Below are 16122 nucleotides of genomic sequence, written 5' to 3'. Positions count from 1 at the left end.
TGTATATGGGTTTCTCAGAATAGCAATGATACCTATATTTCAAAATAGCTTATAAAACCAAGCATGAATCTTTTTTATGCTTTGTTGTTTTATCTACATTTATTCAGTTGACTATCGTAGATGAACAGATATGGGAAAGAGGGCTTAAAAAATTCATTTGGCGTGAGATCTCATTTGTATATTATGGTTTGGTATTTACAAACTAAAGGTTCTCAGCCAAATAAATAACATGTTTTGCTTGGAAACCAAGGTATTTTTAAGGAAATTGTATCTGAATACCTTCAGGTGCCCGTTCTTTTATACCCAGCTGTCTTAAGAAATTACACTCTGCCTGGCTCTTACAAGCATTTGAGTTTTCAGTTGTTTAGCCTGTAAGATCATCAGGATTTTATTAACAGGATATTTAGTCTCTGTTGCTAACTAACTCTGCTGTATTTTACCAGGTAAAGGTTCTAAATAATTAATAATAAAATGTTTCCAGAAAATTTATTTTTAGTTTAGATGTAGTTCAGCTCATCAACCTTTTAGGAATCAGCAACAGCAAGAAAGAATATAGTGTGGAGTCCTTTAAACTGTAGCATCTAAAATTTTTACCCTGTACTGCTTTAGAGTAAGCAGAAAGATGAGTGTAATACAGGAAATAAAGAGAATAGCAGAAATATCTTCAAATTATTATTTCTTCCTTCTTTCTCTTAAGCTAACAGAGTTTTAAAATGAGTCAAATACATATTTTAATTGATAAACCGAGTTTATATTCACCTATTGGAAACAGTACAACATATTTTACATCAGGTTATGAAATATGGATGTTTTACTAAAAGACAGGAAGAGCTTTTTCCAGTCTTTAAAGTAAATACATATTCAAAGGATCTTAAGGCATACCATTTATTCATATTCATATCTATTGAAATACTGTACATCCACATACTTCAATAAATAGTTAAAAACCTGACCTCTTTTTAAATCATTTCTGGATTTCAAAAAACAATTTTTATTGAAAAGATTAAATAGGTAACTTTTGGCTGTGTCACAAAGCTAAGCACAATAGATAAATTAACAATTATTCAGTAAATTTGATCATTATAGAAGATTGACTTTGATAATTCAGTTTTTCAGAGTTTTCTGACTTCAAATGTAGGGGTATTTATATATATATATATTTTTTGCCCTGAATTACCTGGGTAATTTTCTCAGTTCTCCAGTCTACTTTCTAGATATAGCTAAAATGTTATGATGAAGCATTAATTTTTCAGTTAAGTTATAAACCCCCCAAAAGTGGCTTTAAGTTTGAAATTCTCTCTCTCAAATCTTTTAGTGTCTCAAAAACACCCACATCGCTATAACTTGGGCAGTACTTTTTATTATGTAATTGCTGCATAATAGGAACTTAATGGTATAATAGGACTTACGTTTCAAATGCGATCATTGTAAAACATAATTACACCACTTGCAGTTAAACTAAGAATGCAAATGTGTAAGTTAACTACCTTAATACTCTGATTCTTCCTTCCCTCTCATCCTTTCTTCCTACCTTCTCCCCTTCCTCCCTTCATTCCTTCTAGCCTTCCTTTTTATCCCTCTTTACTGCCTTTCCTTTTCATTCTTTCTTTTTCTTTTCTCTCCATTCTCATTTTTAAACTGCTACTTATTTTTCTTTCTTCTTTCTTTAAAAAAAATAGGGGCAACAAAAGGAGTCCCACAAGTGGAACTTGTAGAAAATATAATCCTGAAATGAACAGCTAACAAAAAGTGTTATAGATTAAAAGATAAATCAATTTATAAAACTGCTATTCTGAAATTGCAACAATCTTGTACAGTCAGGACTGATAAAATGGAGTAATCAGACATTTTATATGTCCATAAATGTAAAATCATCTACTTGAACATTATATGCAATACATTCACACAAAAAAGCAAATACTGTAGCCTTATTTGACAATATTCAACTCATAAATACTCATGATTTCACTCTGTCCGAGGGCCTAAGGACTAGGAATGCTGCTGTGATACAGAAAAACATAGTGAATACCTCCTCTATTTAAAAATGTCACTCAAGAAAGTCTCTTCTAACATAAAGGCAAATACATATAGCTACTGAGCTATGACTGTACTTCTGTCACATTCTATGGTAAAAACACCAGACTCCACAAATTCGGAATCATGACAACACTTTGAACTAATTATTTGGTTCATCCATAGTTTATATCTCAATTTACCTACAAACCTTACAAAGAGGAGGTATTTTAACTCTAGGAAAGCGGTCACTGAATAATATGCATTCTTGATCTGTTTCTTTCTGCCAGTGGTACTGATGGTTAACATTTTTTGTGGTAGCACCACTATTTCTAGTAAGTAGATTATTATGGAGTGTGCCACTTTAAAGCTGCAATACAAAATAATATTTTATAGTTTATTCACCAATTCCACAAAGAATGTTTTTTAAAAGCAAATAACTAATAAAGTTAAATGCCATATTTGTTCTAAAAACTCTTTTTCAATGTATCAATCAAAATAATGTCATACATTTATTACAGTTAGTAGATTTATTAGCTTTATGCCTTATTATTGCCATTTTGTGGAAAGAGTATACTTATGTCCCCTCATTTAAGATTCATTTTTCTAATTAAAACTGATTTATGGTGTACTTTGGGACTAAGTTTTACTTGAAGAAAAAAAAATCACAGTTTTTAAGCCATCCCTGCCAGGGCAACATACTAGATATCTCAAATATGTATAACCACTGCAAAATTTCTTGTATCTAATTTTATTGTAGGGTCTTTGTTGTTACGACTTATAAAAGGGGACTATTTGTAGAAATTTAGGTGTACTGAAATTGGTAACTTCATCAAACCTGTAAAATGGCTTTCAGGGTGACGGTTTTCTTTAGTAAAGAGTGAAACCATCACACTCTTCCTGTAATTTAATATTTAGAGTAACAGCATTTTCCTTCAAAAATGTAGTTTTGCTTCTTTATAGTAGAAATAATTTAACATTCACAATAATTTGATAATTAGTATATCAAGATATTCTCATCATTGGTGTCTTGTCTTTATTTGATCACATCTTACATATATCATGTAAGAAAAAATAAAGGATGGTCTTTCTTGGTTTTACTTGTTTGAGCTCGAATGGCTATAAAGAAAGATTTTATTGAAGAATTAGCTATTTTAGAGATTGGTCTGCTACATACCAATACAGAATGTTTGTTATAATATATTTTGGAAGTTTTAAAATATATAACATGCATTCCAGACTATCAACTGAGTGATACTTTCAGATGGAAAATATGCAAAATGCTCCTGTCCACAAGAGCACTGGCTCTGTCATACTAACTTAGCTGCCACAGAACAAAATTAATGATGAGCGCTTACCAACTCATGTAATGTTAGGTGATAGGACTTTGTGGCCTTTCTGACAAATCATCTTAAAATTTTTGGCTTGGACTAGTGAAAGGAAAAGATGCTGTATTGCTAGGCAATCCTTTGAGTGGACTGTGCTGTCATTTTAAAGGGAATGATTTCCCACGGTGGATCTAACATTTAGCTACAACTAAAGAAATCATACGGTATATTTACTATGCTGTTATTAAATTGTCTCTCATCACAAGAACTGAGTTAGTGTGGGGCAAAATTCTCAAACCCCACTGTCAGTGCAGAAAGAGATTTTTACAGTCCAGTAGCTCCTTCATTACTTAGAGATAGTGTATGGTTTAACTTTACCATCCTGGTTTATTTTTGCTTTCAAATTGTAAGATTTAGCAAAACATTTTATATTAGTTGGAGACAAAGAGAAAAATATTATTTTATGAAGGCACACCCATGCTGAACTTACAGGAAAGAGAAGCAGAGCTGCACAGCCAGTTATATTACAAGGCTCATTCCTGAAACCTGAATATCATGCGAGCAGAAAAATCTAGATATGTGTTATATTTTGAAGAAATAATCTGAAGGCAATATTATTTGCTTTTTTATCAAAAAAGAAAAAATGCATCTTTGTAAATGTGGATTGACTCTTGTTGAAACAGGGAACTGAATGCTTGTATTGCAGCCTTAAAGAATCACATATTCACTGCAATATTCGTTTTTGTAAACTACAGCCTGCAACCTAGCAGACCATGACTGAATGCTTTTGAAAAGTTGTAGATTACAAACATGAAATCACAATTAATATCCTCTAAAAGTAATTTCAGAGCTTTCACGTCTTAAAAAAAGGACAATGTGTACTGCTTCACAAGGTAATGTAGCTAATCAAAAAAGAGTAGAATTAAAGTATTTACATAATGAGCAATTCTACAGAAGGCGATCATCCCCATGTAAGCACTGCTGATTATATCCCACGCTGCTTTTAACAAACTGTACCAGATTGGATCCAGCCATCAGCACTTTCAGAGAATCCTTAAAAGCCTTTTATGGGTCTTTGAATTTATTGTAGAATGGCATTCTTCAGGTAGAATATGCTGGTGAAAGAGGACAGTGTCAACACAAGGTACCAGCAGGAGAAAAGAACATCAGCGCTCCCGGTAATTCCATACTGGGCTGTACTTGGAGCTGGAAAGAAATGGAAAAGATTAAATCAAAATCTAATTTGTGTCTTCCAGGATCTTGACAATAATCAAAAGGTAGCCAGGTGCATTGGGGAAAGCACTGACATTGGAGTCAGACAGACTTAAGTTCATATCTGATTCTGCTACATGACAACGTGTGGGCTATGTGGCTAACTTCTCAGAGCTTCCGTTTTCTCAAGGGCAAAATGAAAATAATAGAAATAATAGAATCCACCCACAGGACTGTGGTGAGATTTGGAGATGAAGCACATACAGCATATTACATCAACTAAACACATGCTAAGTACGCAAAAGCTACTAACATTATTATTCCTCTTATATGTACTGTAAATATTTGTATCAGTGGACAAATAGTCATTCATGCGTATCTATGTAGCTGTGTTTTATTAGCTAAATGCTGTACTAAATGCTAGGAAAACAAGAATATTGTCCCTTCCAAGGCCTTTTGTTGGTGAGAAAAGATCTTCAAACAATTATAATACAATTCTCAGAATATTAGAGTTGCATGTGCATACTGCAGTAACACAGACAAATTGTGCTTTTAAATCTGCCTGGGCAAGGGAGATTTCAAATACAGTTTTACCAAAGGAGACTATCATGTGGGTAGAAGAAATAACAAATTCGAAGGCATAAGAAAAGGACAGAGCAAGGTGTGTCGTGTAGAATATAAAGGTAGATTTAGTCTTGCTGGACCATGAAGTTTGAGGCCTGAAGTGGAGGGAATTGAAACTAGACCTCTAGACAGGTAGAATGACCTCTACTGTAATGAAAAAGGGACTAGGTTTTTATATTGAAAGACATTTTGAAGAATTTGGAGAGTTGAATGTATGACTACATTTATACATCAGAAATATTACAGTCTTATATATGGGGAAGTTCACATGGTACTTGGCTAACGGTCATGTTGAATTTTCACTGTATACCTGAAAATTCACCAAGTTTGGGATATTATTGGAGTGTTCGGAATGGGTTCCACTTTGTTTATGAAAGGACAGTTGCCTAGTTGTATGTGAATTATATTGTGTTCCAGAAATTACATGTTACAGCCATGCTTGGACTTGTTTGAGACTGATTCTCATTTACCATCATAATAATAATAATTGTAGTAACAAAAAACCTGCCAATATATTTTAACCACCTTTTCTTAATGAAACCTGGATTTCAAGCACTGTTTCCTAGTAGAAATTGAATAATGTAGTAAAGAAATTGACTACTTCATTTCTAAATTTATAACTCAAATCCAGGAGCAGGTTTAGTCACACTGAGTTTGAATTACCAGCAGATAGTTTTAATGAAACGTTCACAAATGACTATATTGCTATGTAACAAGAAGAATAAATTGTGTTGTTTACACTTCCCAGAAATTAAAGGGGATGAAAGATACATTGGTCCCTGCAGTGGGAAGTTTCCTTGACAATGTAATTATTGATTCCAGGTGAGTGGGATTTGAAGCCTGAGACTACTATTTTTTAATAAACAAAGAGCAAAATTAACTATTTAATGCATGTATATAATTAGAAGTGAGTTTTTTAAAAAATAAAAAGACGAAGAAGGTAAGCCTATTGTTGAACAGAGAGCCTTTCAATTCGTGATATATACGAAGTCTGATTTAAAGCTCTGGAACTCCTCATTGTCCCTTTTTCAAGACCTAGAAAAATGTTTTAAAAATACAAATAAATCTTTATTTAATATATGACCTTCTCAATAATAGTTATGCTGGAGTTGTTTTTCAAGAATGTCGAGTGTAATAAAACTTGTATAATGGTAAAGGACCAATAATATGTAAAGCATATAAATGGTTTCATAAATAAGAAATAAAATTTAAAAGCTAAGCATAAAAAGCAAAAGTAAATTATTTTTGTTATGAGAAATTAAGTAGTAACATTAAATGGGTAGATTATCAAGTCCCCTCAAAACTCCTTATCTGTCCTTGAAAATGCATTTTTGGGCAGTCTGTCCTGGATCCCCTCTCCTTCTGCAACAAACTGAGCTGACTACCCCTTTTGTGTCATGAGACCATGAAATATATATTATATGTTATGTAACTATCACACTGCATTGCAAATATTTGTTTACATATTCATTTCTTCCAACACATTTAAACTCTTCTAGGTCATTTCTTATTCATCTTTGTGTTTCCAGACATAAAATCTGGCAAAGTGTGGTATATAGTAGATGCTCAAGAAATGTCTAACTAAATGACTCAATCAAATGAATGGGTCATAATCAAAATGAGTATTTCTATCCTACAAAATGGAATCTTTTCTGAAGCAAGCCACATGATTATGGGCTAGAAAATGTACTATAGTAATATAGTACATTCATTCATTCCTTCATTCATTCAGCAACTTTTAATTGAACTAAGTACCAAGCACTCTCCTAAGTGCTGGCAATGCAGCACTTAATAAGATAGGTATGATCCTTTTATTACTTAATTCTGCCTTCCCCAGTGTAGCTGTATCTTCTTCCACTCAGCCTCCTATTGTCTTAAACTTAACAAAGATATTACCAATAGCATATTTTAAATTTATTACTTTACAATTAAAATAGCATACATCTTTTCACTGATGCCACAAATTTATATACTCTTGTGTTGCTTGTGAATATAATACTTATATTAGTCCTGAAATAAACTAGAAACTGGGGGATGAATCGTTAGCTTGCAGTTGTAACAGGCAATAGACTGTGGAGTAATTGTGAATAATCAGTACACCAAAACACAAAGAAAGAGCAAAGTTAGTCACCATAATGTGAGATCAGATACCTAATGTCAAAGTTAGTCACCAGTCGTACTCTTTAACTATGTCACCAGTCGTACTCTTTAACTATCTGCTGAATATCTATTATGTTCGTGGGGTTGAATTAAGCCTCACATAGGCAAAGATGAATAAAACCCAATCCTCTCTTTCAGGAAGAGCTTATTCTAGTTGGGGATATAAATAAATAGGTAAATATAGAACATCAGGGTATATGGAACTTTAAGGATAATATACAAACTTGGGAAGACTCCCTATGGGGTCATGGCAGATAAGTAATCTAGACAATAGTTACAAATACAATTATTTTTTACAAAATACAATGATATACATACTTTAGTACACACATCTCATTTTTAAAATGGTGTTATAACATTCCATTGTTGGGAGATGCCATTGTTATGCAACCTTATTCCCATTGACTGGAACTTATTATGTGTGGTTTGTGTGTGTGTATATGACTGTTGAACTGAATTATTTGAAGAACAGTGCTAATGATACTAAAGTTAAGGGTCTCAGTATTATTTGGGTCAATAGATTTTCTTAGGAGGTTAAATTCCAATCAACTACTTGATCTTAAGAAAATAACTGTTTGTTAGCTGTTAGAAATTAGCTTCAAGACTGGGCTGAAATATCACTTAGAAAAAAACCTTCAGAAAATCCCATATGACAAATTAAGCATTACCGCCTCTCCCCCGTATTACTTAGTAACTGGTAATATACTTATACATCTTAACCTGATTAGGTCAAGAATGTCTTGAAGCCAAGATATATTATATATATCTTTTATCTTTGATACCGAACATAGAGTTTGGTACTTAATAGGTGTTCAGTAAATGTCTGTGCTTCACATCCATTTCCCCCAGTTACCACAAACCTATAAGGAGACAAAATACCTTGACTTCTTTTTTCAGAGAGTATCATCTTTTCCTTTTGTATTTTGCTGAATCTTTCTCTCATTTTAGTATCAGGCTCATTATACTTTGACTGTACAGGTCAGACTACCTCCCTTAAGTATTTTGAGCAAGAAGACAGATCATTAAGTGGATAATATAGGAAGAGAACATGTACTGAACTTTATAACATCATACTCTTGCCACAAAAGACAGTCAGCATAGATGAACCCATAGGTCCAAGCTAGAAGCCTGATTCCTTAGAAGACATCCAGTTGAGCCTCTGGGATGGCCAGAGCTGTCGAAGGATCTCTGTCAAGTTTTTAGTTCCCTTTCAATATCATGCTGCTATTTACCTTAAGTAAAATTAGGCAGGATAAATCATGTGATCAGAGATGAATCTGGGCTATGGCAAGGGCTTTAATTTCATTCTGAGTGACATGAGAAGCCATAGGAGAGTTTGATTATTTTTAAAGGATCACTTGGCTACTCAGTAGACAATAGATTGTACTAGGAAAGGCAACAGTAAAGCCTATGCTGCCCGGGTGCAGTGGCTCATGCCTGTACTCCCAGCACTTTGGGAGGCTGAAGCAGGTGGATCACCTGAGGCCAGGAGTTCAAGAATAGCTTGGCCAACATGGTGAAACCCCGCCTCTACTAAAAATAGAAAAAACTAGCCGGGCATGGTGGAACACGCTTGTAGTCCCAGCTACTCAGGAGGCTGAGGCACGAGAATCGCTTGAACCCAGGAGGTGGAGGTTACAGTGAGCCGAGATCATGCCACTGCACTCCAGCCTGGGTGAAAGAGTGAGACTCTGTCAAAAAAAAAAAAAAAAAAAAAAAAAAAAAAAGTAAAGCCTATGCTAGCTCACCTTCAAGTGTTCCTCACTGACTATTGAGTGAAGCCAAAACTTTACAGCCTGGGATTCAAGTATTCCCCACTGTCTATTGAGTGAAGCCAAAACTTTACAGCCTGGCATTCAGGGACCTCTGCCATCTGGTTCTAGTCAACTTATCCAGACTCACACTGCTTCTTCACTCTAGTCATACAAGCCATTTTCTGAGCACATAGAGTGTTTCATTACCCCATGTCCTTTGCACATGCTACCTCCTTAAGCCTACATGGCCTTCTTCCTATTCCCCTTTGCATTTATTAAAGTCCTGCTCATCCTTAAACATCAAAAATACCAGTTTTTCCATAAGGCCATCCCCAATCTAAGAAAAATTATACGTCTTCTGCTTATACCTAACTTTAGAAATGTTTTCTTTCTTCTTAACTTATAGTTACATATATGTGATATATAACTATAAACATCTTGAAGTTATGCAACATTCCTCCCTATATGTGCATCTGAATCTTATATCAAATGTGTTCAATTGATGTTTATTGGATTGGATGTGAAATAATAGTCCTAAATATGCATGTGTCAAATTCAAGACCATTTTGATAGACTATCCTATTTTAATAGTTGTTCCTGTGATTTCTCACCCTTAAGGCAAAGTGTGTAATGAAATTGTTCTATTTCTTTCTTACTACCTGCTTAATTTTTTTTGAGGAGAAGAATGAAGAGAAGTTTAAATTGAGAACAAGAAAGAAAGGAAGAGGATAAAGGAAACAAAAGGTTGAATATTTAAAACAAACACAGAGAGAATACACAGCCCTTGAACAATGTATTAGATTGTACTATTTCTACCGTTTTATTGAAAAAAAAGAGAAAGAAAATAAAATGGAGTATGTAAGGGAGACTGATCCTGTTTGCAGATCAGAATTTAAAACGAACAACAGAACAGGCTATCATTCTTTTTAGGTCTTAGTAAAACTAAGACATTCTAGTCTTTAAATATGACATTGTATATAATATATGGACTGTAGAGCTGGATGACATTGGTTCAAGTTCCAATTCTACCCCTTTCTAACTAGACTAACCTAGGCAAGTTTCTTAACTTTGCTGAGTTCAGTGTCTTCATTTGCAAATGAGGATTGGTAGTATCTCAAAAGTTATTGCAAAGATCAAATGTGTTGTTATGTATAAACCACCCAGTACAGCACTTAACAAAGCATAAACACTCCCTCAAGGATGATCTAAACTCTCCTCATTCAGTTATTCCTTTAACAAATTCAGTGTGTGCTATGTGCCAGGCACTCTGAGGCAATGAGCAAAACAGAAATGGTTCCTGCTCCCACAGAGCTTTCTGTTTAACTTGAGATGCTTTGCATGGAACAAGCATATTTTACTTCTTCACTTAACCTACACTTGGTTAAATCAATGTTTCTCTGGTCTTGCAAAGATGTCTTTCATTTTTGCTTACAAAAATATTAATTCTCTATATTTTCTTGACTTTGGGAGGATTTTTATTTAATGCAATTTATAGCTAGATAATTGGCCAGTCTCCTCTGATTTGCAATTTCTTCAAAGTCAGAGGATATGACCTCTTCCTTTTCTTCTCTTTTGCCAAAGAGAACAGCATGGTGAGTGAAATTTAGAGAATGGCTTCATGGCTAACCTAATGACGAGTTTGTTTTAGAGGGTCTGTCTCAGGTATGAAGCAAAAGCGTCCAAGCCGAGTGGAGAGTGAGCCTCTGAGACTTCCTCCCGTTGTCAACAGGAAGATCCATTATGGATTTTAACATATATCTATCTTTTCTTTTTTTTTTTTTTTTTTTTGAGACGGAGTCTCACTGTTGCCCAGGCTGGAGTGCAGTGGCACGATCTCGGCTCACTGCAGGCTCCGCCCCACGGGGTTCACGCCATTCTCCTGCCTCAGCCTCCCGAGTAGCTGGGACTACAGGCACCCGCCACCTCGCCCGGCTAATTTTTTTTGTATTTTTAGTAGAGACGGGGTTTCGCCGTGTTAGCCAGGATGGTCTCGATCTCCTGACCTCGTGATCCGCCCGCCTCGGCCTCCCAAAGTGCTGGGATTACAGGCGTGAGCCACCGCGCCCGGCCAACATATATCTTTTCTAATTATGATTATCACTACCAATTACCACAACTGCTTCATATTATTTTCTGTCTTGGCAGTTTTCCCTTGTATTGCTCCAGTTTGTATTTTGAGGCAACAGCAAATGTAACTGTGAAATATTTAGTTTTGGTACAATACCAATTACTTCCCTAGAAATTTCCTTAAATTACTCAAGCTTTAACTAAACTAGCTTTGAGTCATGTTTTTAAGATTTCCGTTGCAATCTTAAAGTTACTAAAGTTATATTAATTCTGCTTCTGTAAGACAAAACTGGCCTCGACTTACATTTTCCTGAGGAAGCATATACCTAATGGGAAGCAAATGATATACACCCAAATAACAGTTCATGCAGAAGAGGGTGATTAATGTGTACTCAAAATAGAGAACACATACGTTTACTGAGAAATTATACACCATTGATTAGATCCAATTGACAGTGTGATCCTGTTTCATTACATATTGTGGGAGGAGTTTGCTCAAAAGATAATTAAATCCTCTCTGAAGCAATATCCACCCCTTTCCCCATCAGCAGCTGCAGGGGATATCCGGAGGCTCAGATTACACTTCCCTTTTTTGTATCACTTAATTTTACTTAAACACTGGGTAGAGATTAGGAGAGAAAAAGAGAAGCAGATGGAATATGCTTTTCCACTGGTATGTAACTTTGGATTATGGTTTCTGGAAGAATCAAGCAGGTCTCACACAGGTGACATAATTACACTCCTTTCCATTATTTCTGGTGAAATCATATGGTCCAGATCCTAAGATGGGATGTGCTGAGTTATAGATACAGCACAGACATGCTGTATCATCTCATGTACCACCTCACATCTGTGGCACAGCGATTTCTAGGAGGAGAGCTTTGTCTGTGTGAATATTGCATGCTCCTGTACTGTAGACCCTCTGGGGTCTTTTTCTCCCCCTCGACTTTAGGGTTGAAGAATGCCCGAGTAGCATACTTGTCATGTGGTAGGGACCAATGTAGAGATTTTCTGTCTGTTTGTTTACTAAACACACCTTCATTGTGCACGTCTCCTGGAGTGCAGAGAGGTAAACATACCATGGTCCTCTTTTCAGTTAGCTCTCAGTGTGGTCGAGTCACAATTTATGATTCCCTACCGCAGTCAACTCCTCTTGCATTTAGGGAAAGAATGTAAAAATTGGATAAATGGCTTCAGATTCCTGTCAATCAGCTTTCCCGTTTGTCTTCTTTAGGAGAAGTCAGGCCAACAAGTGCACACTGGTGTTCTTTTCTTGAATTAGAGGCCAAAGGTCATAGAAAAATTTGTATTTAGACACTTATTCTAACAAACATTTTGGGTTTTTTTTTTTTTCATTTGATAAAAAAACTGAATGTCTATCTTCAGGTAGTTCCATCATTTTTGACAGACTGAAACTTGATAAACATAAAAATAATCATTTTTACAGAAAATCTCTCTATTTTTGTGTTATAAACAATGAGGTGAATGGGTAGATAAATCACACCATTCCTTTCTCGCTCTTTTTGACTAGTGGCATTTTTCTGCCAACTTATTCTTAGCGACTGCAGAGCTATTTCTCTGGCGGACCAGCATCCTCAAGTCCCATTCTGCTTGCCGAATAACCGTTTTGCCAAAGTTCACAATATACCCTCCTATCTACTCAGCATCCATTACATTAGGAATTTTAAACATATGTTTGCCTTGATTATTACCCACATTCAGAAATCTGCCTATTTGTAGATAAATGCTTTTATCTTCATATAGCCAGATGAAACTCTCCAAGACTATTACCTCTAATTTGAGGTAAGGAGAATAAGGAAACAGTCATCCAAATAGAAACAAATTCCGCTGTCTTTTATTATCCTTCCTAGTTGCTGAAATAAAGTCTCAAAGCTTGAATTGTTCATCAACGTCTTCCAAATGTTTTGGATTTTTTTGTTTACTCTGTTTTAGAGACTCAGAAGTAGTTTACATGAATACATAGTTGCTTTGTAGTGTGTTGTCAATACGGGTAATTTTGTATGATCCTGAATGGTTCTTTGAACTTGGTATGGCAACTCCTACCAGGCTGGTTTGCAAATGGGTTTCTATGTAAGTGTCTTGACATATTTTGGAGTGTGTATGTGGATGTGTGTGAGTGTGTGGATGTGTGTTTTAAACTCTGGCTTTGTTGTGTGAAATACATTTGCACAAAATACAATACACATTGCCCTTACTATACAGACTTTAGCTTGGGCCTCTAGGGCATCATTTAGTTGAAGAAAAGAAGGTTTTACAGAAATAAAAATAGAAATCCAGCTGTGTTCTTAAGGTCACTAATAGTCACTGCCATCAGCTGTGTCTTCACTGTGACACTGCTAGTGTGGTAAAAACATGGGAGAAATTGCAAACCAGAAAACATTTTTGCAAGTTGAATGCGTTTTTACGATCTTATACATGTGGGTATGTGGGTGTGAAAATATTTAAGTTTTTATGTAGGGTGTCTAAACTTGGAGTTTCATGATCAGGTTTTCTTGTTTACTACATTTTATTCTTTGTATCTTTTGTGTTAGGAAGCTTACCTAAACTAGCTTATTTTCTGGAGTCTGCAACATTGTTCTTTTGGCATTAATTAATGATCAAGACTTTTTCAGCCTTATACCTGATACTCTGCCATACTTTGCACGTGTCACCCTAGGCAGAAAACTCTCCATTCTCAGGACACATCCAAGCCTTTGCTGCACTTGTGTATTTGCAGTTTGCCTTCATCTGAGATGGGCTTCTATGTCTGTATGTGTTGAAACAGTACTCATACATCAGTGCCCAGCTCAGATGCCACCTGCTCACAAAGTTAGAACCTGAAAAAAGTCTGAGTACTGGGGATCAGCTGGTGCCATCCTTTAGTTTTACAGATGAGGAGGTGAGGCTGACAGGGATCGAATGATGGGCTTAAATTAGATGCAAAAATAAGACAAGGACTCAGGTGTTCTGATTCTCTGTGCTTCCATTTCTATGTAGCTTCCCTGAATTATTACCTAACTCTGGTTGAATTAATCTGCCAAGTCCTCTTTTCTCCTATAGCTTTTACCTATACTTCGTCTATATTTTACCTATACTTTATCACTCTCATGTGCATCTTCTTCTACAGAGTCTAAGTTTCTTGACTCTGTGGGATCATATTTAATTTAATTTTGTATGCCTCATAGCATTTGATCAAGTGTTTGGCACCATCAAACTATTCATTACACAGAATGGAAGTATAGATACATTGCTTAAATTTCTGCATCAGGATGAGGTTTTACCGTAGAGCTCAAGAAAAAAGAGATAGGAAAGATAATATTATCAATCAAGAATTCAGGACTTGGAAATATTGACTACCACTGCAGAGTAACATTGGTTCCATCTACTGAAAAGACGAATCTTGTCTTCTTGGATGTCTCTCAAGACATCATACCATAAATATAGAGTTATACCTTTACAAACATATAAGCACGCACCCAAGAGAACTGTTAAATAATTGCTCTTGCCTGCGAGTTCTATCTGAATGTGTTTGTTATGGATGGAGGCCATATTTCTTAACAATCAAGCATACGAGGTATTCGCTTAGCACCCTGGCCCCTCAGTTTTCTCAGTTGAACAAAGGGGATAAAATTATCCCTCCCAGTGTTATAATAAGCAAATGAGACAACTAAGTGAAGCGTTTGTTTGTTGAAGTGTTGATTAAATTTTCTTAAAATGGTAGCTTTAGAAAATGTATTAGTGTTTACACAAGCAGTACCAATGTAAGCCCTACCTTGGCCCACGAAGCAATGTTCAGTTGTTGGCAGGAGATCATGTGTATCTCAGAGTTCTAGAAATTTGAAACAGTAACAATGACACCAACAATGTATGTCCCTTCTAAAACATAGCTTTAAAAATGCAGATCAGAAAACTCATCCACTAAACAAATAATGCTTAAGTATCTATACATGCTCAGTGATTACCTGCTATTCCCCACGTACTATTTTGTGTTCCTGGCTACAGTTTTTTCTTTTCTTTTTTTTTTTTTTTGAGGAATACCTCTGTGTATTGTTTTACTGGATAGTAACGTTGACTCTTGTGCTGAGATAGGCCTTTCTTCTAGCAAACTGGAGAAAAGAGGCAAGTGGTGTTTCACAGCTTGATTAGTTACAGTTCAATGCGGAAAAAACGTGGTAGAGAATGCAACTTTCAAAAACAGAAAGAAAGAAAAATGGGAAACCACCTGTGCCTACCTTTTTTATTATTATTTATTTATTTTATGTATATTTTTTCAGATGGAGTCTCGTTCTGTCACCCAGGCTGGAGTGCAGTGGGGCGGTCTCCACTCACTGCAACCTGTGCCTCCCGGGTTCACGCCATTCTCCTGCCTCAGCCTCCCGAGTAGCTGGGACTACAGGTGCCCGGCACCGCGCCCGGCTAATTTTTTGTAGTTTTAATATGTAGCTCCTCTAAGATCACAATGCTCTGAACAAACCGCAGCCTTTTAGCTCCTTGGGTTTACAATCCGTGCCTCTTTTACTTGGAATTACCTTCTTCTACTTCCTCCCAGTTCTCCCTCCTCTATCTGACATACTTATATCTCTCCTTAAGAAGAAATGGAGTAACTTACATGATCCCTTCCTTGCTTCCTTCTTCCCTGGAGGCCTCATTGTAATTCACATTCTCTCAAGGCCTTGCTTAGGTACTTGCTTCCTCACCTAGATTTCGCATTTCTAAAGAGCCGGCATCCTATTTTTTCATCTTTCTTTTCCTCTTCTTTCTTCTTCCCCAGAGTCTAACACAGTGACTGCATATAATAAGGGCTTAATAAATAACTACTCTTTTTATTTCCATATGAGATAAATTTGCAAAATACACTTGTTTCACACACTTTTTGTATTTTGCCTTACATCTTCTCATTACGTTTCTGCTTTAGCTGTTGCTATGACAACTGGTTGTGTGCAGGGCAAACAATTCTAAAGTAT

At 35.8% G+C, this 16122-nt stretch overlaps 1 protein-coding gene across 2 annotated transcripts in view; it reads right to left on the bottom strand.

The window, feature by feature from the left end:
* Positions 1–729: 729 nt before the first annotated feature.
* The window catches only part of NEGR1 (neuronal growth regulator 1), a 906728-nt gene continuing 891335 nt past the window's right edge, over positions 730–16122 (bottom strand). For both annotated transcript variants that reach the window (XM_032155585.2, XM_032155583.2), the window contains one exon: positions 730–4547. In XM_032155585.2, coding sequence (XP_032011476.1) covers positions 4423–4547 — 125 coding nt within the window. In that variant the 3' untranslated portion in view covers positions 730–4422. The remainder of the gene's footprint in view (positions 4548–16122) is intronic.

Source organism: Hylobates moloch, unplaced genomic scaffold, assembly GCF_009828535.3.
Source record: "Hylobates moloch isolate HMO894 unplaced genomic scaffold, HMol_V3 SCAFFOLD_5, whole genome shotgun sequence".
NCBI classification, from domain to species: Eukaryota; Metazoa; Chordata; class Mammalia; order Primates; family Hylobatidae; genus Hylobates; species Hylobates moloch.
The sequence above is the reverse complement of the archived record's forward strand: the minus strand, read 5'-3'. Positions and strand labels throughout refer to the sequence as shown.